The sequence below is a fragment of the Gopherus evgoodei genome, chromosome 15, assembly GCF_007399415.2.
Source record: "Gopherus evgoodei ecotype Sinaloan lineage chromosome 15, rGopEvg1_v1.p, whole genome shotgun sequence".
Classification (NCBI taxonomy): Eukaryota; Metazoa; Chordata; order Testudines; family Testudinidae; genus Gopherus; species Gopherus evgoodei.
In genome coordinates, this window is record NC_044336.1 from 12,493,260 (window position 1) to 12,517,233 (window position 23,974).

The 23,974-nt window shown below is 45.6% G+C and overlaps 1 protein-coding gene across 3 annotated transcripts in view; it reads right to left on the minus strand.

Moving 5' to 3' along the window:
* MGAT5B (alpha-1,6-mannosylglycoprotein 6-beta-N-acetylglucosaminyltransferase B) overlaps positions 1-23,974 on the minus strand; it is a 171,783-nt gene that overhangs the window by 17,794 nt on the left and 130,015 nt on the right. For all 3 annotated transcript variants that reach the window (XR_003996677.1, XM_030534903.1, XM_030534902.1), the window contains exons 13-15: positions 21,668-21,823; positions 19,921-20,067; positions 16,551-16,667 (exon numbers count right to left, since the gene is read on the minus strand). Coding sequence is in view for 2 of the 3 variants with exons in the window: in XM_030534903.1 (XP_030390763.1) it covers positions 16,551-16,667; positions 19,921-20,067; positions 21,668-21,823 (420 nt within the window). In the remaining variant the exon portion in view is untranslated. The remainder of the gene's footprint in view (positions 1-16,550; positions 16,668-19,920; positions 20,068-21,667; positions 21,824-23,974) is intronic.

Below are 23,974 nucleotides of genomic sequence, written 5' to 3' on the forward strand. Positions count from 1 at the left end.
GTTAAAGAAATAGCAGGTGGGAGAGAGCAGGAGACTCTAGACATTAGGGCACACAGGAATAAAGGGTTTGCTGTGCAATTTTGGAATGAGACCAGGCACAATGAAATTACTGAACAACGATAGCCCGGCAGCTGGCACCTTGCCCGCCTCGCCGTGATTAATGCAGTCAACAACTCAGACACTTGAACCTGCTTTGCTGATCTTCCCATATTGCATTGAATCCCACTTTGTCCCACTGAGTCACTTTTCTCATTATCCCTCAGTTCTTCATCTGCTGTGGCTTGTGGTTTGATATCTTCCTGTTTGTTTTCTGGCCCTGATTAGCATTGCCCTAAACCCCACCAGCCCCCACAGCAGCTTGGCCTGTGTCTGTCTAAAATCCAAAGGGATGGCATCTAATAGTTATCATTAGCGGCAGATGACGCATGACAGAACACATCGATGTAGAAGTCACAGATGCGCAGAGCAGTGTCATGTTGCACTGTCCCCTGGGGTGTCCCAAGGGTCGCCAAGGTGCTGGGCCTAGGAATGACTGCGATAAAGCATGGCTTTATATTTTAACTGGGAGCAGACTAATGGAGGAGAGAAGTGGCTGTCTCTTGTGGAGAGGAAGGGACGGGAAGAATGGAATCCCTGAGGTGACTTCCATTGGCTCTCAAATGAGGTCACAGTGGTGCTGAGAGGCTCCATGCTTCGTGCTGATGGAAATATTTCTTATGAAACATTTTTTTTAATGAAACATTTTCATCTTTCTTAAAAACCATCAGAAACCATTTCCCAACAAGTTGCACCCAGACTTTGGCCAAGATCCGTCTTCCTAAGACCCCGGCCCTCAGACCATAAGCACCCTGTGTTTTAAAGCCATCTCTGCAATTTTTTACTTTCTCTGGTTTGTGATGCTTTCACACGGGCCTGGAAAGATCATTTCCCTCTCTGCTGATATTCAGTGGTATATGCAGTGGCAGAGTATGTTTTTTCTTTACCATGTTCAATGATGGTTAGAGCTGGTGAAAGGTGCCACAGCCCAGGAGCGAGCGGGCCTCTGTCTACATGTGCCAAGTTGGAGGCAGTGTCAGCTTCCCCTGTACCCTCCTCTGCCAATGTGCCTCAATCCTGACTTAGAGGAAGCTCCTCTACGAGCAAGAAGGAAGTTCAGTCTTCATGGTCAGTTTAGCCCTTTGTCTGTCTGGGGGAGATGACCAATTTAAGTGCCGTCTTGGGGTGGACGTTTTGTGACAAAGACAGATGCCTAATATGAATTGGGCTGAGACCCACCAAACATTCATTTCACTCAGGCCTCTGAACAGGTCAGTTATTACAGATCCGGGGCCAGGTTTGAATGGGTGAGATTTAAATAAAAAGACTCTCCTCTCCCATTACTGATTCTCTGAACAAGCCAGTGCCCTTGTTTGGTGATTCTGATGGAGTGGAAGAAAACTTTGCTTTAGTCTTGTTCCTACACTACCAAGTACAATAGCAATGGTGCCTAGAAACTACAGTGACACGCACACTGTAGCAATCATCATTCTGAGATGTATTAGCAGAAGTGTTGTAAGCAAGACACGAGAAGTAATTCTGCCGCTCTACTCCACGCTGATTAGGTCTCAGCTGGAGTATTGTGTCCAGTTCTGGGCACCACATTTCAGGAAATATGTGGATAGGTTGGAGAAAGTCCAGAAAAGAGCAACAAAAATGATTAAAGGTCTAAAAAACATGACCTTTGAGGGAAGATTGAAAAAACCAGGTTTGTTTAGTCTGGAGAAGAGAAGACTGAGAGGGGACATGATAATAGTTTTCAAGTACGTAAAAGGTTGATACAAGGAGAAGGGAGAAAAATTGTTCTCAATCTCTGAGGATAGGACAAGAAACAATGGTCTTAAATTGTAGCAGGTGTGGTTTAGGTTGGACATTAGGAAACATTTACTGTCAGGGCAGTTAAGCATTCAACCAAATTACCTAGGGAGACTGTGGAATCTCCATCATTGGAGGTTTTTAAGAGCAGGTTAGACAAATACCTGACAGGGAAGGTCAAGATAATACTTAATCCTGCCATTAGTGCAGAGGACTGGACTAGATGACCTTCTGAGATCCCTTCCAGTTCTATGATTCTATGATTAGGGATAGATAGATAGATAGATAGATAGATAGATAGATAGATCATAAGACTAATGGAGATGGGAATTAACAAGTTAGGGGAAAAAATGGCTGTGGAACAAAGCGATTTCATGAGTCAATTCCCTCCCACTATGCATACCTAATTCTAATAAGCAGAAAACATTCAGCCACCTAGATTTCGGGTCTTTGCAGCTGGTCTAATACCAAGGGCTGTGAAACAGGAAGAGGCTTTTGGCAGAGTGTGGATGCTGGGATGAAGCAAATGTATTTTCAGCAGCTCTGAGTCGGTGTGATTTCTGACACACCGCCCCCGTGTTCTGTCTGCTATTTATACACCGCATTCAGCTTCTTTTCTCTGGATAGGCACTATCATTTAAATGAATGGCATATTTTTATCATGGATTATGAAACACTGCTGTCTTTATGGAGGATTCTTTCTACTTCCACTTTTAATCAGTAAAGTATTGGCAGAGGATTGTTGTAAAGCCATCCCTGTTTCCTTGAACAGTTACTCTCACATCCTGAAATTTACAACTACCCACTAGAAAATCACAGCCACTGCCTGAAACTTACAACTGTCCACTACTTACGTTAAGGTTTTTCTTGCTTTGTGCACAAGTACCCTAATCGCAGTTCTCTCTCTCTCTCTCTCTCTCATAATCTTTCTTTAATGGTTGCTCAGATACTACAGTGATGAGGATAGGTAGATTCATTCTTCACACATGGGCGACGCTGCTTGCTAACTCCCTAGTAGGGTAGGCAACTATGTTTCCACTGTGAGCAACACTGCAACTCTTACAATTCTGCAGACTACTTCCTGGAAGGAACTTTCAGCCCTGGACATACTGATTTTCTGGAGCTCATAGGCCGTTCCTGACTGTGACCCTAATAGCATCCCCCTGCCAGAGGGCTAGAAGCTGCCTGGTAACTAGCAGTGAGTCTCAGCTGATCTGACCAGCGTAGTGTATCATCCCAACTCATTGTTGTCATAATCTGTATCTAGACGATGTCATGTAAAGTATTTTATGCGAACTGGTAACGCACGGGTCATTAATACTATGGTGCGGTGTGTATGTAGGGGTGATATATGAAAAATTATAAATGTGTGCTGGAAATAAGTTCTTAAAATGTAGTTGGCAGGAAAGGCTTAAATCCTCCCCGCTCGAGACAAAGGAATGTGCTCTCCTCCCTGCTTAAATGTGCCTCCAATGTAGGTTGAGCAAAGACACACAATAAAGGCATATTTACATAAAAGGTAAACCAAGCCATCAAAGGAGGGAGTGGGGGAGATAACCACTTAACTATCTGGACTGGGAGAGAGAGACCGCAAAAATTAACATGGCATCATTTTCCTGCTGGACACCCGGAGGGCTTCCTGATGTTGAAAACAAAGATAAACTTTGATGATATAAGCAGGGAGAAAAAATTATTTTGGTCTCCTTCAGCTGAAGAGAAAAAAAAAACCAGCTCTTCAAGCTCTGTGTTAGATCCTGGCTAAGAACTGGCCAGCCATGCTGGAAAAGCAATTGGGGTGAGAAAACAACTTTGAACAAAAGACTCTAGTTTGTTAAGGTAGGTTTTAGTCTTAGAAGCATATTTTTATGTTTGTTTGTTTGTAACTATTTCTATCCCAATTCCTTCTACTTGGTATCACTTCAGTAGCTGTTCTTTCTTAATAAACGTAATCTTGTTTTATCACACAATCATCTCAGTGTAATGTTTCAAACTGAAAGGTAAAATCCTTGGTCTCTTTAACGGAGCAGCAAAGCAGGCTGCTGGTGTGTCAGGGCTCTGAGCCAAAGTGCACAGCACAGAAGCACCTAAGGTTACAGGACAGGCAGTGACACAATCCCTTATTGGTCTGGGTGAACCCCCAAAGCATCACACTGACTCAGTCTTCCAGAGGGAGATTGCCTCTGTGGGTAAAAATGGGATGGCGGGGGAGATGCAGCAGGGTACTTGTGCAGTACTCTTCCCCGGATCAGATGCACCTCTCCAGAGCCGGACTCCCCTACAGTAAATAGGTTCTAAACTAAGAGACGCCTACATTATTTTTTTCTGAAAATGCTGTTCCTTCATTTCACCAATAGTAAATCTCAGAATTATTTGTCTCCTTTTGAAGTACTTATCAAACCAAAACTCAAAAGGCTCAGCCTGGAGAGAAGATACCTCTAAGCAACTTCCTGCCATAAATATCTCAGCGAGACTGGAAATTACACCCATTATATCTAATTACAGGTGTGCGCGGTAATCAGTTTCGACAAAATGACAGGCGTTGATCCTGCCTATGAATTATTGAGCTCGCCCTGGTTTGACTTGGAAACTTGGATAAAAAGATTTGATGGGCGCTTCTGAGAGTTCTTTAAATAGTAGTTCCTTTCTCAGAGTAAATTACAATTGCCTGTTTCACTCTCTACTGGCAGAATACTGCGAATTGTCCTCTATTTTGCCTAACACAGATTTAAGGGGAGGCAGATTTTTTCCCCCTTTTAATTCTGGCAGTGCCAAGGAAGTTCAGTTAATTCCTATTCATTATTTGTATTACAGCTGCACCAGAGATGCCCCCACAAGATCAGGGCCTCTCTGTGTGAGGCACTATATAGACAGTGCCTGCCCCCAAAATCTCAGAACCTAAAAGAGAGGTTGTAACAGGTGGATGAAACAAGCCTGTGGCTACGTCTACACTACAGCATAAAATTGAAATAACTAAAACCGGTTTTATAAAACCGATATTATAAAATCAATTTTATGCGTCCACACTAGGGCACATTAATTCGGTGGTGTGCGTCCATGGTCCGAGGCTAGCGTCGATTTCTGGAGCGGCGCACTGTGGGTAGCTACTGTAAAATGATGAGGCCAATAACTTCGATTTCCGTCCACACTAACCCTAAATTGATATAGTAATATCGATTTTAGCGTTACTCCTCTTGTTGGGGAGGAGTACAGAAATCGATTTTAAGAGCCCTTAAAATCGATTTAAAGTGTGTTGTAGTGTGGACGGGTACAGCGTTAAATCGAGGGGATGTTATGATAGGATTGTTAATTTGGGCAATTGATCTTGGATTACCACCAGATAGGTCTGCTCAATGGTCTGCGGGGAGATGTTGGATGGAATGGGAACTGAGTTACTGCAGAGAATTCCTTCTTAGGTGCTGGCTGGTGACTCTTGCCCACATGCTCACGGTTTAGCTGATCGCCATATTTGGGGTCGGGAAGGAATTTTCCTCCAGGGCGGATTGGCAGGGGCCCTGGAGGTTTTTCGCCTTCCCCTGCAGCATGGGGCATGGGTCGCTTGCTGGTGGTTTCTCTGCAGCTTGAGGTCTTCAAACCAATTTTGAGGATTTCAATAACTCTGTCCTGGGTTAGGGGTTGTTATAAAATTGGATGGGTGGGGTTCTGTGGCCTGCCTTGTGCAGGAGGTCAGACTAGATGATCAGATTGGTCCCTTCTGACCTATGAGTCTATGAGTCTATGTTTAAATCGATTTAACTGCGTACTGTGGACCAGGCCTGTGGTAGGTTAGGGGCAGGGAGAAGGTGGGTAACACATTATCCCGCTCCTTTTTTGTGTATCCTTAGTAAGGTATTGAGAAGGGTAAGGGATTATTAATGGGATACAGAACCTTTCCCTTGTACTGTAGGTTGACAGTTGGAATCTGTCCAGGCTAATTCTGGCTAGTTCTTTGGTGGCCTTGTTAAGTGATTTGGATAGTTTTTCATCCCAGATCCCAGTAACAAGTGTCTACATCACAAAAAAAAAAACAAAAAAAAAACCGCCATGGGAATGAAATGGTGCCTCTGGTGTCAGTCCCCACCAAGAGGCAAAGGCAAAAGGGCCTGGAGGTGGGTCCTCTGTATCGGAACTGCAGCACAGTGTTCAGGCTAGCTGGCCCTGCAGCTGTCAGCGCAGTGTGCTTGCTGCAAGCAGTGCAGCAGGAATTCTCGGTGATTTCTTCTTGGGGATCTCGGATGCTGCATGGTCCCCCCACGCTCCACTAGGGCACAATCTAGCCCTTAATCTCTACCCTGGCCTGGCTTTCCTGGCAAATGAGGGGGGTGAGTATTGAGGCTTCCCCAGGAACACAGCAGGGAGGGGAAGGAAAGTGACGCACCAAAGCTGACTCAGCCCAAGTGGACAGGAGGTCACGATGAACGTGACTGTGAACCTGTTGGCTAACCCTGCCCTTGCTCACACTTCAGCGAGCCTGGTCGAAGGCTATGGGACTACAAGGGTGTAACTTGAGGCAGAATCTGGCCCAATGAGGGCTGCACCCAGAGTCTTCTCCTCCTTCACAGGGAGCCTATCACTCTCGAGACAGCCAATGTTCCTGTTGTGACGAGCATCACCAACGGCGTGGCTGTCAACAGGATTCCAGGCCTGTCAGATATTAATTAAACAATTATCTTCAAGAAATTGGCACTCTGCTGCAGTCCCAGCCACACAATCAGAATGAGAAGCAGAAGGGGAAAAAAAGACAGGAAGCGAGTGCAAACAAGCCCACAGAAAGATAGATAACAGACGGGACACCAGGGCTGGTGCAGAGGGGACGAGTGTTTCGATCTCAGAGTTAAGGGTGAGCAGAGAAGATGTGGTGGTGATGGGAGAAGAAGGAGGTGGGCATGTGAGCAGCAGTGATGGTGAGCAATCAGAACAGAAGTAGGAGAGGAGGAAATGTGATGGGCAGGGAAACATTGCCCTCACAGAACATCTCTCCCCAAGGGTGAAAGTAACTTAAAGGACTTATCGGTACTGCGGAGTCCTGAGCGGGGTGTGGCCTCAACCAGAAGAGGCGGGGCCTTTCAAGATTTAAAGGCCCTGGGGCTCTGGCTGTGGTTGGGAGACCCAGGGCCTTTAAATCACCCCAGAGGTACCAGCTGCAGAGGCTCCCTGCAGTGGCAGGCGCTCTGGACCCTTTAAATCACTGCGGGAGCCCTGCTGCTGCTACCCTGGGGTGGCAGGGCCTGGTGCTCCTGCCACTGTGGGAAGCCCCAGACCCTTTAAATCTCTGCCCGAGCCCGGCTACCAGAGCCCCGGGGCTAGGGTGACCAGATGTCCTGATTTTATAGAGATAGTCCCAATTTTTGGGTCTTTTTCTTATATAGGCTCCTATTACCCCCACCCTCTGTCCTGATTTTTCACATTTGATGTCTGGTCAGCCTACCCGGGGCTCCGGCAGCGATTTAAAGGTCCAGAGGCTTCGGTCACTGTGGGGAGCCCCGGGCCCTTTAAAGCACCACCGGAGCTCCGGCAGCGGGACTTGGGCGCTGCTTTAAAGGGCCCGGGGATCCCCACAGGGGCCAGAGCGCTGGGCCCTTAAAATTCCCACCTGAGCCTGGCTGCTGGAGCTCTACCGGTGCTTTAAAGGGCCCGGGGCTTCCTGCAGCGACTGGAGTCCTGGGCCCCTTAAATCACCACTGGAGAAGACGGCCCAGTCCTGCACGGCGTACCAGCTCTTGCAGGTACACCGGACCGGCTTACTTTCACCTCTGTCTCTCCCCCAGTCCAGGCCTTGCTTCCCACTGCCAGGCAGGGAACAGATGGTGAAGTGTTAACAGAAGAGGCATCAAAAATCACCAGCAAGAGTTACTGTGACAGGTGGCAAGCGAGGCTAAAGAGGGAATAAGATTTCTTAGCTCTGCTTGGGATGAGATGCAAATCTGCTCAGCTATAAAGAAGGATGAGGATGAAGAGAGAAGACAGAGACCTGAGTGTAGCAGAGAGAGCCTAGAGTATTAGGCCTGCTGCAAGACGTGAGGCCTAAACTGTGAACCAAAGTCAGGACATGTATTAAAGCAAATGCCTGTAAGTTCAGTGTCTTGGCACAGGTACTGCTGGCACTGCTAAAACACACCGAATATGTAAACACATTCCAGCAGGCTTGCACAAGTACACTCCAACCTAGCACAAGATAAGATGGTTTGATAGAAGTGATGAACAGAGATATTTTGTCAGAAACAGCAGAAAGAAATGAGGGGAGGTAGCAAACATGCCATGAAACACAGAAGCTGGCACGTCTGCTGTTTAGCCCAGATTGTTTGTCTTGGTCTATAAACCTTGGGATACCTCGCCTTAAACCTTTGTCTGTTCTAAGGGGCAGCAGAAAGAACTGCTGCTGACTGAGCTGGTCCATTGTGACGGGCATACATGTGCTAGTGCACCTATAACCACTGAGCCAGGGTGCTAATACGGTGCTTAGTCAACAGGCTAATGGGAACAGAAGAGAGGAGCCCCAACTCATCCCTGTGCAAGTGTGGAGCCCAGTGCAAGGACACTGCCCCCCCATCCCCAATCATAGGGCTGCTGGCAGCCAGTTCAGTACCTGGCACAGGCTGGGCAGCTCTGACTTATACGGTTATTGTGGGCTTTGCAGCAGCTGGGAAATGGCTGAAGTTTAGAATTTCCACAGCCACAATTCCCCCATTCCTGGCACAGGCCTCCCCAATGCACCTTGGAACGTCCCCTTCGCTGAGGGTGCTTGCCAGTGAGTGCAGAGCGAATGGAACCAGCCCCAGGATCCCTGGAGTGGGGGGTGTGCAATTGCTTTGCACTGAAGGTGCAAAGGAGCAGCAGAGCAATGGTGAATGGTGCCCACCATTGTCAGATGGAGCATTTAGAATCCCAGGCAGGTACCTGAGGAATAAATGTAGAGATGGGATTTCTCTGTGGAGGGTTGAGTCTCCGAGAGGAATCGCAGCACCAAAGGGAATATTAAATCTCTCACTCACAATAATAATAATAAAAGTCCAAACATCATCAGACAAATAAATAGAAAATAACACAATTGCCTAACAGCAGACTGGGGAGATTTTAACCAGCTATTTTCATTGCAATGCTTAATATGCCACTCTCCCAAGCATAGCCTGAAGTATATAATTTTTCATTATATTCCTGTATGTTTGACTTTAAAATAATGAAGTCTTCTCCCTTCACTACACCAGAATATTAGCTCTATTATATTGCTTGTGTGGGAACTATTTTTGACAATGTAAAAGCTGAAGCCCAAGAAAATGACCTCCAGTGAAAACCTCTTTCCTTCTCTCGCCTCTAAACTCCATGTAACAGCTGTAACTCATCACCAGGACAATTCTTCCAGCATCACATTTCCTGGTGGGCCGTAATTTGTCTCCTTACTTTTCGCTCTCTTTTTGGCTACCTGTGACTGCCTGCTGATGTGCTCGCCTGAGTTTATGGTGCTTGATGCCTCCTCCATTTGTGTTTTTTTATAAATAGGTCAGGAATCCTTAGCAACAAGGATTAGCTGAAAACAAGAAATTGCTAAGCCTGGAACACAAAACGTGCATCCATGACTTGTTACAGATGTTTCTGAATGCTGCAGTGCTGAGCCTGCGAGAAGGGGATGGGATTTTCCTTCTGAAACTTGAAAGTGAGCACAACTTACCTGAGATGGGGCTTTGTCACAAACTGAGCCAAGGCTCAAGCTAAAATTCAAACACCTGTCCAGAGAACAAAGGTCCATCTTCCAGCAAATCTAAACTATGTCATGGCTTTGGAATAAGGTTGCCATCTGAATCTCAAATAATTTATTTGTGGGGGGTACATGCATAGCCACATGCACAAAAAGTCCAGCTGTTACCAGGACTTCATCCTAGGGCTTGGCTACCAAATGACCAACGCAGTAGGTGTCCTTCTAGAATGATGCTGCACAAGTTTTTCCTGTAATATTCTGGCACCATGGATTGCCTTGCATCTTCCATGCAAGAACTTGTCGGCAGCAGCTACATTTAAGTGTGACTGGTCATAGAGAGACCCAGGCAGCGAGAACAAACTTTACTGGTGGTATGCTTGGTATCTAAAAAGAACACCATCACATATAGCATTTCTTCAAGACTTAGCTCCAACACATTCAGCTAAACCAGGGGTAGGCAACCTATGGCACGCGTGCCGAAGACGGCACTCAAGCTGATTTTCAGTGGCTCTCACACTGCCCAGGTCCTGACCATTAGTCCAGGGGGGCTCTGCATTTTAATTTAATTTTAAATGAAGCTTCTTAAACATTTTAAAACCTTATTTACTTTACATACAACAATAGTTTAGTTATATATTATAGACATAGAAAGAGACCTTCTAAAAACGTTAAAATGCATTACTGGCATGCGAAACCTTAAATTAGAGTGAACAAATGAAGACTCAGCACACCACTTCTGAAAGGCTGCCAACCCCTGAGCTAAACAGATCTAATAGCACTATCAGAAATAGCATCATCTGGTGACCTTCAATAATGTTACACTCCTGCAGAGCAATGGTGACACTAGAGTGATGTTGCAGGAGTGGAGATGGCTATATTTCTATCTCAAGCCTATAGACTGAGCTGGCTAAGTCATCCAAAACAAGTCAGGAAGAAACTCCTTGGATTTTGCAGTGAAAATAAACTGGCAATAAACTGTGTCCTGATAAAAGATGGTGTGTGAATACAAGCTGGCTAATGGAGAGACTTGCAGCTAAAAAATACATTCCACGCTTTCCTAATATTGCCACTCCATGTCAACAAGTGCAGTGGTTGCTCCACAGATGTTATTCAACCATGAATGGGAGGGGAGGTAGCCTGAGCAATCATGAGTGGAAGGGAGGAACCTACAAGAAAAACTCTGTGGTAAAATGCGGTCCACACGTCAAATGTTTGTGAACCCCTCAGACAGACAGACAGACAGGATCCTCTAGATCAGGGGTTTTCACCTTTTCCATAGGATCCCACCATGTTCATGGCCCTAGAAACAGACCATCCTTGAGTGCACACCAGAATCTTTCATGCTAAGTCCCATGACGCTTCCATATATGTATCACGGCAACAAGGTGCATCTGTTATCTCAGGAGAACCTGATGCCAGGGACTGAGCCAATCCTTCAGTGAGACACCAGAGACAGGGCATGAGGGGATCCTGTGGCTCCTTGTGTCATCCAGACACTTTCTAGAGAAACCCTGGGAGTTGTGACACAGCTACCCTAAGCCACCCACTCTCTTTCTTCTCCCCCTCTTCCCTCCCATGGGATTTTATTTTCTCTTCCTGCTGCAGCAAACATTATTTTAAAGACAAAACACCAGGGGAAAGCTTGCAGCAAAACCCCATAATAAGGCTTTTATGCTAGGTCAATTTTTAGGCTTAATTGCTTTGACAGCATCTCTAATAAACCAACCCCTAAAAAAAAAAGAAGAGGAAGTTACTGTGAGTTACTTTACATTCTCGCCCTGTTCCCAGAGAGTTTATATAACATCTTTTAAAAGGAGCCCTAACCTGGTAAGGGATTAGCCCCAAGAAGACACCTCCTAGTGGAAAAAAGCCAACAAGTCTCCTCCAGAGTCATTGCATGTTTTTAACAAAATTGTGACAGCTGAGCTGTAGTTTTTACTCTTTTAAAGCAAATTCAGTTCAATTCAACACCCACCGAGGGTAATAGGAGTCTTACAATGAGCTCTGGATCACACCCTCACTGCTGGTGAAAGACTGATAGCACCCTGATAGCCCTGAATGTCTCTCTCAATGGAACAGATTCGGGTCAAATCATGTCAGGACAAGTTACTGTGAGTTACTTTACATTCTCGCCCTGTTCCCAGAGAGTTTATATAACATCTTTTAAAAGGAGCCCTAACCTGGTAAGGGATTAGCCCCAAGAAGACACCTCCTAGTGGAAAAAAGCCAACAAGTCTCCTCCAGAGTCATTACATGTTTTTAATAAAATTGTGACAGCTGAGCTGTAGTTTTTACTCTTTTAAAGCAAATTCAGTTCAATTCAACACCCACCGAGGGCAATAGGAGTCTTACAATGAGCTCTGGATCACACCCTCACTGCTGGTAAAAGACTGATAGCACCCTGATAGCCCTGAATGTCTCTCTCAATGGAACAGATTCGGGTCAAATCATGTCAGGACAAGCTTACACATAATGCCTTGCCAATGTGCCTCACTCCAGTGAAGGGGGTGGGTCTCAGAGCCCAAGCTCCAGCCTGAGCATGAACAACTACAGCAGGGGTAGTCATTAGGTGGACTGTGGGCCAAATCCGGATCAGCAGACACTTTTGAACAGACCCAAAAATCTTTATATTTACTTATTATTATCATTGTTTTTAATTATTATTTTCCCTGGAGTCTGGATCTTGACTATATCTTGACCAAGAAATTTGGACCTTAAAAAATAATTGACTACCTCTGATCTACACTGAAATTTGTAGCCCTGTAATGCGAGCCCCATGAGCTCTGTGAGACTTGCTGCCTCAGGGGTATTTTTGCGGTGTAGAAGTATCCTTAGGAATTCAGGAGCCTAAATCCCATTGGCTTCCAGTGAGACATAGGCTCCTAAGTGCCTAACTCACATTTGAAAATGGGACTTAGACTCCTAAGTCTCATAGGTACTTCTGAAAATGTTACCCAGAATCTTTATCTTACTTGAGCGTGTGTGCATGTGTGTTGGGATTCCAATGAGCCCAGCAAAAGCCTTTAATGAGGAACCTTTGTGCACCCAAAACTTCTCCCACAGTCACCTGCTACCAGACCAAATCCCGTTCTCGTTTACACCAGTGTCAATCCAGAGTCACTCTGCTTACTTCACCGAAGTTACTTCAGATTTACAGCGGTCTAAATGAGAGGAGAAGTGGGCCTGGCTTTGAAGTGAAGACAAGTAAATGTGTTCATCTGTTTGAAGAGATTGTATTGTGTGAGGAGCACAAGGCTTTTGTCTTTGTTTCCCCTTGCAAAGCTCGGAGTCAGTTTATTACTCATTAAGGTGAGAGACGAAGAGCACTAATTTATGCTTTCTTCAAACAGTTCTGCCAAGGGACCCAAGTCCTGACCTGCAGCATCAACTGCTATTCCAATCTGAGGCCATGTGCCTATCTGACAATACTTGAATCCCTCCCCTGCAGCACCATCTGTTAGTCAAGTCTTGGGTTGCACACAGCTCTGCCACTCCATCTGAATCCTGATCCATGGCACCATGGATCTATCCTGGTCTTGAGCTTCCCTCAAGCAGAAACTGAGGCCAGAACAGGCAGCAGCTCTGTAATACACACTACGATGAAAGACTAATAAATTCAATGCCAGTTGTGACTTCAGTGGTGATTGGCATCCATGGGCCTGATTCTGTGTTGTCCTGCACCTTGTGTCGTCATTTACTCCAGTGCAAAATAGGTGCCCAATCAGGATGGCAGCATTTTACACCCACCAGGCACTGGGGTAAATAACTGCACATGGTGCAGAGCACCAGAAAATCCATGTTTCAAAAGGTGAAAGGCTAATGCACTCACCCCCTCTGGCAGCTGATTGAGTGGGCCCAAAAAGGAGAGAATAGACATTGTCCCATTTTATTTCTGGAGAGGTGGAGCCCCTGGCATTGATGGGTGGAGATCTGATTACTTTCTCTTTTTTTAACACCCGTAGTTTTTTGCTGATTTTACACAGCTGATGGAAAGATGTGACTTCCATTAACCCATCATGTAACATGCAAAGGATGTGATGCATGTGCCCTTTAAACACTAGCTCGGCAGCTGAGACCCTCTCTCTCTGGGAACATTTCACCAGCGCAGATGGAACAGAGTCGGTCAACACTGCTCACTTCAGTTTTTGTTGACAACTGACAGGAAGCCCAGCGGCAGGGATGTAATTATTGAAAATTTAATTTTAATTGAGATGAACCTAATGACAAATAATTGGTATATGGTGGTTTGATACATTCTTTGCAATATTTTGGAGGAGGAGAGATGAGACGAGACCAAAACAAACTACAACTCGCAAATGCCCGTAACAGACACCAAAGATCCCACACCTAACAAGCCGCTGTCATACGGGGAGAGCTCGGGTATGAGCACTAATAGCGTCACAGAGTCAGCCAGTTGTCAGCTCTGGTGCTCTGCTGCCTTTCAAAGAAAAGCCACTTGGGAGTGCTATCCTTCAAGGAAGAGCACCGAATACAGGGCAGTGCCTGATGCTGCTGTTTGGCAAGCAGATGGTTTATCAAGTTCCCAGGGGCACTGGAAGATCAGTCTGTTAGAGGTTCTATCATCTAGAGCCACAACAAAAGATTTGTTTCTATTCCCTAGAGAAGCCAGACCCAGGCTCTTCCCCAATACTTAGTGACAAGGCCCAGTGGCATTTTCTACTGGCTACTTTAGATGGCACATCATCTTCTCTCTTTTTCTCCATGCCCATCTCATTCTTGCAATCCCTTGTTCAGTCTTTCCTCATACTGTAAAAACACTATGCCACTGAGCAGTAGCAAAATCACAAAGGCCCTTCTTGATTTATCTATGCCCTCTTCTTTAGTGACCCATCCACTCTCAGTCTTTATTCAGGCCTAATTTGATGGAACTCCAAAGAGAAACTGCGGAACTAGAATTAATTTGCAAACTGGACACCATCAAATTAGGCCTGAATAAAGACTAGGAGTGGATGGGTCACTACAAAAACTAATTCCCCTCTTCTGATACTCACATCATCTTGTCAACTGTTAGAAATGGGCCACCCTGATTACATTGGCCTCATTAGCACTACAGAAGTGATTTCCCACCCCCCACTCTTGGTATTCACCCTTTCTTGTCAACTGTTGGGAATAGCCCACTTCCACCTTCATTGAATTGGCTCGTTAGCACTGACCCTCTATTTGGTAAGGCAACTCCCATCTTTTCATGTGCTGTGTAGTTATACCTGCTACTGTACTTTTCACTTCATGCATCTGATGAAGTGGGTTTTAGCCCATGAAAGCTTATGCCCAAATAAATTTGTTAGTCTCTAAGGTGCCACAAGGAGTCCTCATTGTTTTTACGCCCAAAGAGTGTTACTGAATTAGGAATTTAAACACTTTGAGATTTAGGGATATTTCTTAATCTGATAATTCACTTTCTAGTGAGCCATTTCCCCTGGGGGAATGGACGGGGCAATGGACATGGCTATGCACTACAGAACCAGCCCCCAGATCAACCGCCACTCATGCTGAGTAACACTTAAAGAGTGTTGCCATCCGACGGCTGTGACAGGAGAAGGGGGGAGGGGCTCACAATACTTCCCTTGATGGTGCGGATCAGCCTGATTGATAGCAGCTTCACAGAGGAAGCAAGGATGGAATGGGCCAAAGAAACTGAACCGATCTGGGCTGAGGAATATTGGCAGGGGAGCTCTACAATGCAGCACAGCTTGCTCTCTGGATGGAGGACTTGGATCTCTGCTGCTCTCAATCTGACATGAACATGACAAATTCACTCAAAAAAAAAAAAAAAAAAAGAACCCTTGAAGAATCTAGCAAATTCCCTGACTCCTGTTAGTCTGAGTCAGACACAGGCCATTTTTTATTAAGATGCTATTTTGTGGTGTATGGTTTTTGTAGCAACAGGGACACCTCATCTTACCCAAAGCAAATTGTGAGCAAAACGGAGATTAGCACTTTTCTCCCCTCCAGGAAAATTGACTTTAATAATTTGGACAACTTGAAAGGCTCCAGCCACTGGGGAGGTAAATATTCATGACGGATACATTTTAAAAGTCTTTGAGAAGTCGGCTCACACAGCAGTTGCTGCATTTTTCAAAGGGCTTTTTTTCTTTTGCTGAATTTCTTCAGCCCTTCATATTTAATAGGGGGGATTTGAGGTTTTTCCTATTGAATTTTTAAATGCAAATAATAATAATTAATAAGTAAATGAAATGCAGCAGAGGAACGGTAGGTAAAGTGACCTGTAGCTTTTGCAGCAGTTACATGGGGAGATACAGGGCAGACAAAAAGTACTACCTGCTTAATGAGACAGGGTTGGCAGTTCCAGATGCGTGCTGTGGAATATCCCAGCACTGGGAAGGAGAATGAAGGATGAGAAAATTGCATCCTGGTTAAATGAGTGGGTTTAACTCCCTGGCTGATGGGGAGTGGGATGTTGATGGAGAGTTGAACAGGGGACATTACTGGAGAGATTTTCAGAGAGCTCAGCTTCCATGCAGGAACCTATGTGCCAGATTTTCAAGTGCTTAGAGCCCAGCAGCTGAGGTTGTTCCATCAACTTACTTAGAGTTCTGCATGGGAATTGAGCCCTTGGAAAATCTGGCCCCATAGATAGGGCTAAGCTTTGGTGGGTGAAACTCAAGAGATGTGGAGGGTTTGCTCCAGATAAGTTACTACAGAGTCAGAGCTATCCATATCTGCTGGGCCTGATTCTGATTCCACTGAATGAGGTTTTCAAAAGAGCCTAAGCAACTCAGGAGCACAAATCCCATTGAAAGCCAAGAGAAGTAGCCTCCTGTCCTGAGACACTGGGATTTCTGGCTTGCATGTGCAAACAATTTCAGAGAGATGACTAGCCGCTAATTCTGGGACAGTCACAGAGGGACACATGGGTTGCTAACAACTGCTTGTTCTTGACTCCTGCAAATCCCCAGCCTTCCGTTCTCTCCATTTCAGCAACAGATGAGTTTATATCAGTGTTTCAATGAATTCTGCCAGCAATTACCTTGGTCCTCATGATGGTTTTGACAGCGGCTTCAAACTCCTCTGAGTTATTGTAGTCCACCGTCCACACATAAGGCTTCCCTATGAAGTCCTCTGCATAGGGGTGTTGGGAGGACACCTGAGAAAGGAAACAAAAAATGAACTATGTGGCATTCCCTGCAGGAGGAGCTGTAGCCACACGCAGTGACCTCCCTGCAGCTAGGCAATGCGAAAGGTGAGCTGATGGCAGCAGGAACAGTGATGAGAGCCAAAGGTGACTACTGAAACCATTGCATGCAGAGATGGACCCAAAATGGAACCTTTAATCCAAACCCACCTGCTCTCTGCCTTTAGGCTGATATTTTAAAACTGCCTAATGGTTTTGGATGTCTAAATCCCGTTAAAATTAAATTTGCAAAACTAAAGCTGAGCATTCCTGTTTTCAGTGAAGACTCTTCCCCTCACATTTCCAGGTCTGGGGATTGCTTCCCATCAGCAGTCACTTTTCCTTCCTGTAGATCAGGGGTTGGCAACCTTTGGCACGCGGCTCGCCAGGGTAAGCGCCCTGGCAGGCTGGGCTGGTTTGTTTACCTGACGCATCGGCAGGTTCGGTCGATTGTGACTCCCACTGGCTGTGATTCGCTACTCCGGGCCAATGGGGGTGGCGGGAAGCGGCACGGGCCAAGAGACATGCTGGCCACTGCTTCCTGCAGCCCCCATTGGCCTGGAGCAGCGAAGCAAGGCCGGTGGGAGCCATGATCAGCCAAACCTGCTGACGCTGCAGGTAAACAAACCGGCCCAGCCCGCCAGGGCATTTACCCTGGATAGCCGCGTGCCAAAGGTTGCCAATCTCTGCTGTAGATCAATCTTCTTTCCCTTCCACTCCATGCATTTCTCCTTCATTTAAGCCTTTGCAGTCTGTCGATTCAGCCTCAATGACATTGCTGCAAGGCAGCCAACAAGCACAGGTCGTGTCTTAGGAAGCAGGGCAAAGGGTGGAAGTTGACACCAAACTTTCAAAGGGGTGCGCAGGTCAGAAGAAAGAGTCTTGATGCAGAAAAGAGACATTTTCTAAACAGAAAGGAGGATGAAAACTGGCAATGGTAACAAAGGGGCTTTGAAAGCAAGAAGGATGTGACAAAGAGCATTTTATATAATGAGCATTATGCTTTGCCAGACGTGATCATGCTCTCCCAGCCCTTTGCCAGGGGAGAGGAGACACAGTATCCATTAGAGGTGGGGGAACTTGCACATAGATTGATTTTTATTTTTTTATTTTTTGCCAAATGGCCTTAGGTGAAATTCTCCCCTCTGCAGAGGCGCCAGTGAAATCCCATGAAGCCCATAGGCTTACGGGGTGTCTAGTCCTTGGGCTGGCCTTCTTCCTGGGGGAGGGAGTTTAACATTTGTGGGGGGGGTTGCATCATGGGCATTTCAGGTTTCCGTGTTTCAGCTGCTTTCCGGAGGGAGGCTGGTTTTCTAATTCACTCATGGCACTGCTTATGAATTGAAGCCCAGCTACTAACTCAAAGAAGTCACAGTGGAGGCTTCTTCACAGCAGGATAAAGACTCTGCCCCTTGCCAGCTGCAGGTTGCAATGCAAAGCAAACCTCTGGGTCACAGCATTTCCCAAAGATGCAGAGCCAAAGTAAACCTGGCAGTGCATTGAGAAGAAGACAGCATCAGCTGAACCAAAGGGCAGGACCATTCTCGAGCAAACCAATGGACCCAGTCCAGGATAAGCCCCATTCTCCTAACATATGGACCAATCAGCTGGGCTAAAACACAAAACCAAACCAAATATCTACCCTAAAGACCTTCAACTTTCCCGTGATCTCAGCCCTGCCCAGAAGGCTGACGTCTCATCCAGACTACCCGCCGTATCGGCAGGTAGCGATCGATTTTTCAGGGATCGATATATTGCGTCTCATCTAGACGCGATATATTGATCCCCAACGCGCTCCTGTTGACTCCGGAACTCCACCGGTGCGAGCAGCGGTAGCGGAGTCGACACGGGGAGCCACGGACGTCAATCCCACGCCGTTAGGACCCGAGGTAAATCGACCTAAGATACTTCGACGTCAGCTATGCTATTCACGTAGCTGAAGTTGCATATCTTAGATTGATATCCCCCCTAGTGTAGACCAGCTCTGTGATACGTATAATAAAGAGAGGATGGTAATTAATTATCCCTCTCTTCTGTTTCTTTGCTGTCATCAGCACACTTCTCTCTAGTGAGAGCAGCTAAGGATGGCAAGCTCGGCTATTTTAATGACACAAGTTAAAAGAAGGAGCAGCAGGGATGATTCCAACACCTTCCATCTCACACACAAACACATCCATGCACCATGCACGCTCTCTGTAGTGGTCACTCTATTCACAGCTTTGCCAAGTCGCTGAGTGCGAACTGGGGCCCTCGCAACAAAACTTGCATTATGCTAACATCAGCAAAACACGAAGAGGACGCGGGAGAATTAATTCTACAGGAGCTAATTACGGCAGCCCTGCACTGCCTCTGCCTCTTGCCAAAACGAATGGCATGCAAGTGTGCAGCCAGCACACTGTAATGATGACAAACGGGCTGGCTGCCAAGGCAACGGAAGCACCCAACTGCCTGGAGAAGAGTGATTGCAGAAGACGCAATCCAGTCTGAGAGCCAGTGGAAGGGGAGCTGTCAAGGGTGGGGCAGAACACATTAAGGCGGATTCTAGCTCACTTGGTAAGGAACGGCCTCAGACTGAAACAGAAGCTGAAAAAGAGGTCTTTTATGTGGCCATCGGAGGGTCTTTCTCAGTGGGGATGTGGGAATTTACACTGCATTATCCACTTTATTAATAATACAAGGTTCAATTTTCTCAATCCTTTAACTTTTAAAGAACTCCCGCTGCACTCGGATTAAATTCATAGCCAGCAGCAGACCCAGGAGGAGAGTTTGCAAAATAAATAAATAAATAAAAAAATCAGTCTTGCTTTAGAAAACCACCACCAGGAGCAATTCAAGTTCCGATCCCAATTTATCTGGGAGCCTATAACCCCAGGTTTGGGAACGGGAGGGTCAGGCTGCAGTCCGTCTCTTGGGTAACCAATTAGGACATGGTCTGAGATTTTTGCAAAAGCCTCATTGGTCAGGTTTTGTTTTGCAGAGCTGAAATTCAAACCCAGGTCTCATTTTATCCATCATCTCCAGGTCTGGCGAGGGGAGGAATCAGATTGGGAGGGTAAGATTCTAATCCCACCCACAGCTAACCACACCCCTGAACTGTGGGGAAAGTTTGCATCCAAAGCCTGATTTTTTCAGCTAGTCCACTCCTTTGGTTTGAATCCAAAAGCAAATGCCATGGCTCAGGCCAACCTGCAAAATTCTCATCACACAACATTGCAGAACCACTTGCCTCTCTTGATGTAGGCTTCCCCCTGAAAAATTCATGATTGAGGGAGCTGTGCGGCGGGTTGAAACGAGACTGCAGGAAAACACACCCATTGGCTATCGCTTCCAAAGGGGCGGGACCTTCATAAGGGAATCCAAATCCGATGAAAAGCTGCAAGAAACAAAACCACGAACCCTGGCGAGCTTGAGTGAAGAACACCATCGCTCAGACCCATTGCAATCTCATGCATCAGCAGCTCTGACTCTCCAGTTCACTAATCTGAACTATCTCTCTGGTGCTCAGCTCCGCAGACCTGCAGGCTGATCTAACTGAACTCTAGGTGAAGCTCTTTGTAGTTCAATTCACAATAGCTTAAATGTGTTATAAAGTTCTCCCCAAAATGATGTCTTTATCAAAGCTAAATTGTACACAGTACACCTTCACCCCTTCATTTATAACAACGACCATGTCATTAATAAATTGCACTTCCTTATATCATGCTTGTATTCATCCTACTGTTTCCACGTTGAAAGCTGCTGACTTGCTAGATATCTACTCAGAATCATGCCTAAAACAGTAGCAGATCTAGCTGGGACAGCAGCTACATGCCCGAGCTTCTCATGTCTATAGACCTGGTTTTATTTCCTGGTAACAGGATGACATGAGTTTGGGTATTTAGCGTGCCAGTGGGCATTTGCACATCACGTAATTCAGGCATTGTTGGCAGTCCTTACTCAGGAAAAGCCAAGGGCTGGAATATAATAGGGGGGTTGCATGCCGGTGGGTTGGCAGTGCTGGGGGTGGTCTGGGAAGTATGCACTTTGTCTGACTCTAGCAAGTGCTATGGTGCTGGGTTCAGGTTGTGATATCAGTACAGAGCATTTCAGGACCGAGTTATGCTACTAATCAATCAATCCACAGACCTCAAGCTCCTGGACAGAGCTAAGCAAATAGTGACGAAAGTGCTCTGTGAACATTCAGTGGAACCCAACGGCAAACTTTGATGTGACAATGGGTGTGAAGTAATTCACATTTACTTTCCACAAATGCTCAATCTCACAAGCTCTAGGAGAACAACTGCTTGCAAAAAACAAATTTGAACCCCAAAGTATGAATATTTCTCAAGAGACAGTTCCAAATAGTATATTCAATTGTCAAATTTAAAATCCAAAATTTGCACCGTCTTTGGATAGTCACGTGGTATGGTTTCTCTTCTCTGATTGGATGTAATTAATCAACAGAAGGCAAACTACCAATCCGACAATCAATTTGACCATTTGAAATTGGGGCTGTGTAAGCTGGTTTCTCAAGTCATTTATCTGAGTTCTAGCTATGTAAATCACACGAGTTAGTTACATATGTCACAGTAAAAGTTGCGTATCCAGTTGTAATATTCACAGTTCGAATAACCTGCAGACTAAGAGCTATTTGCTGAAGAAATTAGTGAATGATTTTGAATAACAAATACACTTGAGAATGTTGTGAATTGACCACGGACAATTCGTAAAAGGGGGAAACTAATCAGATAAAATCGCCGTTGCGATTTGCTCAGCTCAGCTCCTGCCTAATTACCTCAGTTGATGTGGCCTGCAAGCAAGGGCTTCAGTGGCACTAGCCTCAGCCTCCTTCAGTTAAAAGAGCTTCAGCTAATGAATTACATTTCTCAAGGCAACTCTGGTCTGCCTGCCCAGCAGCTGGTTATTTTATGGAGGAGAAACGTTGGACTTTGTCAGAAATCCACATGAAAGGGCCACACCCCTATTTTAAGTACCTTGGCTTTTCTCAGAAGCTGCTGGAACTCGTGCTGTGGCAGAAGGCCATGGTTCTTGACAAAAGCTGGGACCTCTGGAGGACGCTGGGTTTCATAATAAACAGTGCCGTGGATCTCCATGTACTTGTTAAGGATGGCCAGGAACTTTTCTTTGCCCTGGGGAAGGAAAGCGAAGAAAATCAGCTGCATGTTAGCTCCAAAAGAGATATATTTGATTCTCAAATGCCAAAATAAAGGGGCATTTCCTTATTCTGATCTCACCATCCTAGTGCCTTTAAGGGTATGTCTCCACTGCAGTGTAGGTTTAAACTCAGGCTCAAGCCTAACTCTCTTTTCATCTTCACACAAATCACGCTGACCCAAGGTCCCAGGATCCACAGGGCTGGAGGGTCCGAGCCTGAGTCAAGCCAGAACCCAGGGTTCCAGTCCTATTGCTTTGCAGTGCAGATGCAGCCCTGCTGCATTTGTGCTCTGGGAGTCTGCCAAAAATATCCCACAATCCCTTGGGCTGACTTTCTTTGTTCTCCAGACAATCAAGTTTGGTGGACACTCAAGTTTTCCTGCACTGACCCATGAAGAAAGGGCTAGAGCGGCAACATTTTGGGAGGGCATTAGGAAGCCTGGAATATGGTTGGTCGGACTTGGGTCTGGGTACTGCAGTGTGGACGCTGGAGCCCTGAGCTTGGGCCCAGGTTGGAAGATTCTTAACCTAGCATTGACACTCAGTGTCGACACTCAAACCCTGGGTTCTCTAACATCTAACCCAGGGCCTGCTGACTTGAATTCCACTTACCCTGGATTTACACTGCAGTGTAGACATACACTAAACGACCTCCTCTCTAGCAGCGAGGGAGTCTTTACGTACAGGAACTTGTTATTCAGTTTTCAGAGTGGTAGCCGTGCTAGTCTGTATCAGCAAAAACAATGAGGAGTCCTTGTGGCACCTTAGAGACTAACAAATTTATTTGGGCATAAGCTTTCATGGGTTAAAACCCACTTCATCAGATGCATGGAGTGAAAAAAACAGTACATATGCTATTATATATATTCTACTTACAGTTTTTTTCACTCCATGCATCTGATGAAGTGGGTTTTAACCCATGAAAGCTTATGCCCAAATAAATTTGTTAGTCTCTAAGGTGCCACAAGGACTCCCTCACTGTTTTTACTGTTATTCAGGGGAACCCAGTCTGCAGGGCAGGAAATTCCTCTACCGGGAAGGCAGACTTTTAGGATTCCTGGATTGTAAATCAATTTCACTCTCGTTTAATCTCACTGAATGATGCTGAGTTGCTCCTCTTTGACCTGGGTATGAGTAAGGGCAAAATCAGTTCCCTGAATCAGATGCGACATACCTGGGCTTTGGATATAGTCAGCCCCACAAAGAGAGTCTGCCTAAGAAATGTCATACTAGAACAGACCAACGGTCTGTCCAGGCCAATAGCCTGGCCCTGACATTAACCAGTAGATGTCACAAAGTCTCTATAATGCAACGTCAGGTTACAACACTGTATCAGTGGCAAGTGGTGGTGAAAGTATATGTTCCTGACCTCATCCAATGATCAGTTTATACACTGAAGCCTGGAGGTTGAGATCCCTTAAAATCTGTATCCCACCTTGTGCAAATGCAAGTGCTATTATTCATATAAACACCTAATCCTCTAAAAAAACCCATAAAGATAATTGCCTTAATAAACTACCACATCAGTGAGTTCCACAGGTTAACTGTGTTTATAAAAATAAAAATAAAAAGTATAGTCCTGGCTGTATACAAACTATTCATCTTTCTTCCCAGGACCCTCACCTTCTCCTCCCCTGTAGAACGGCTAACAGAAACAGATAGATTGGATGGATAGTCAGGTAGAAACAAAGGTGTTATCCACGTGAAATGCGTCATTGATCAGAAAGCTCAACTAGTTCTTTCTCCTTCGCTGAAGTTATTTCAGCAAGACAAAGCAGACGGGCACTTTCTGTTACTGCTGCACCCTATGCCCCAAGTGGCCAGCCACTCCAGCTGCAGAATGGCGTCAGTTTTCCATCTACATACATTCATGGCAAAAATGCAAAACTTCAGCATGTTTTATTTTTTAGAAGAATGGGGGGATGGTATGAAGCTGGTTAATCCTAGCATTCATTTGATGTTACCCTTTAAGGATTGCATATAGCTGTTAAGGACTTCATTATTGCTTTATCAAACTAATAGCCCTGCAGATCGATACAGCACCATACAAGAATCCCAAGCATGGATTTAACTGAGATTATCTTCCCTGCTAGCAACAACAAAAGAGAAACAGCTTTTCCTTTGAA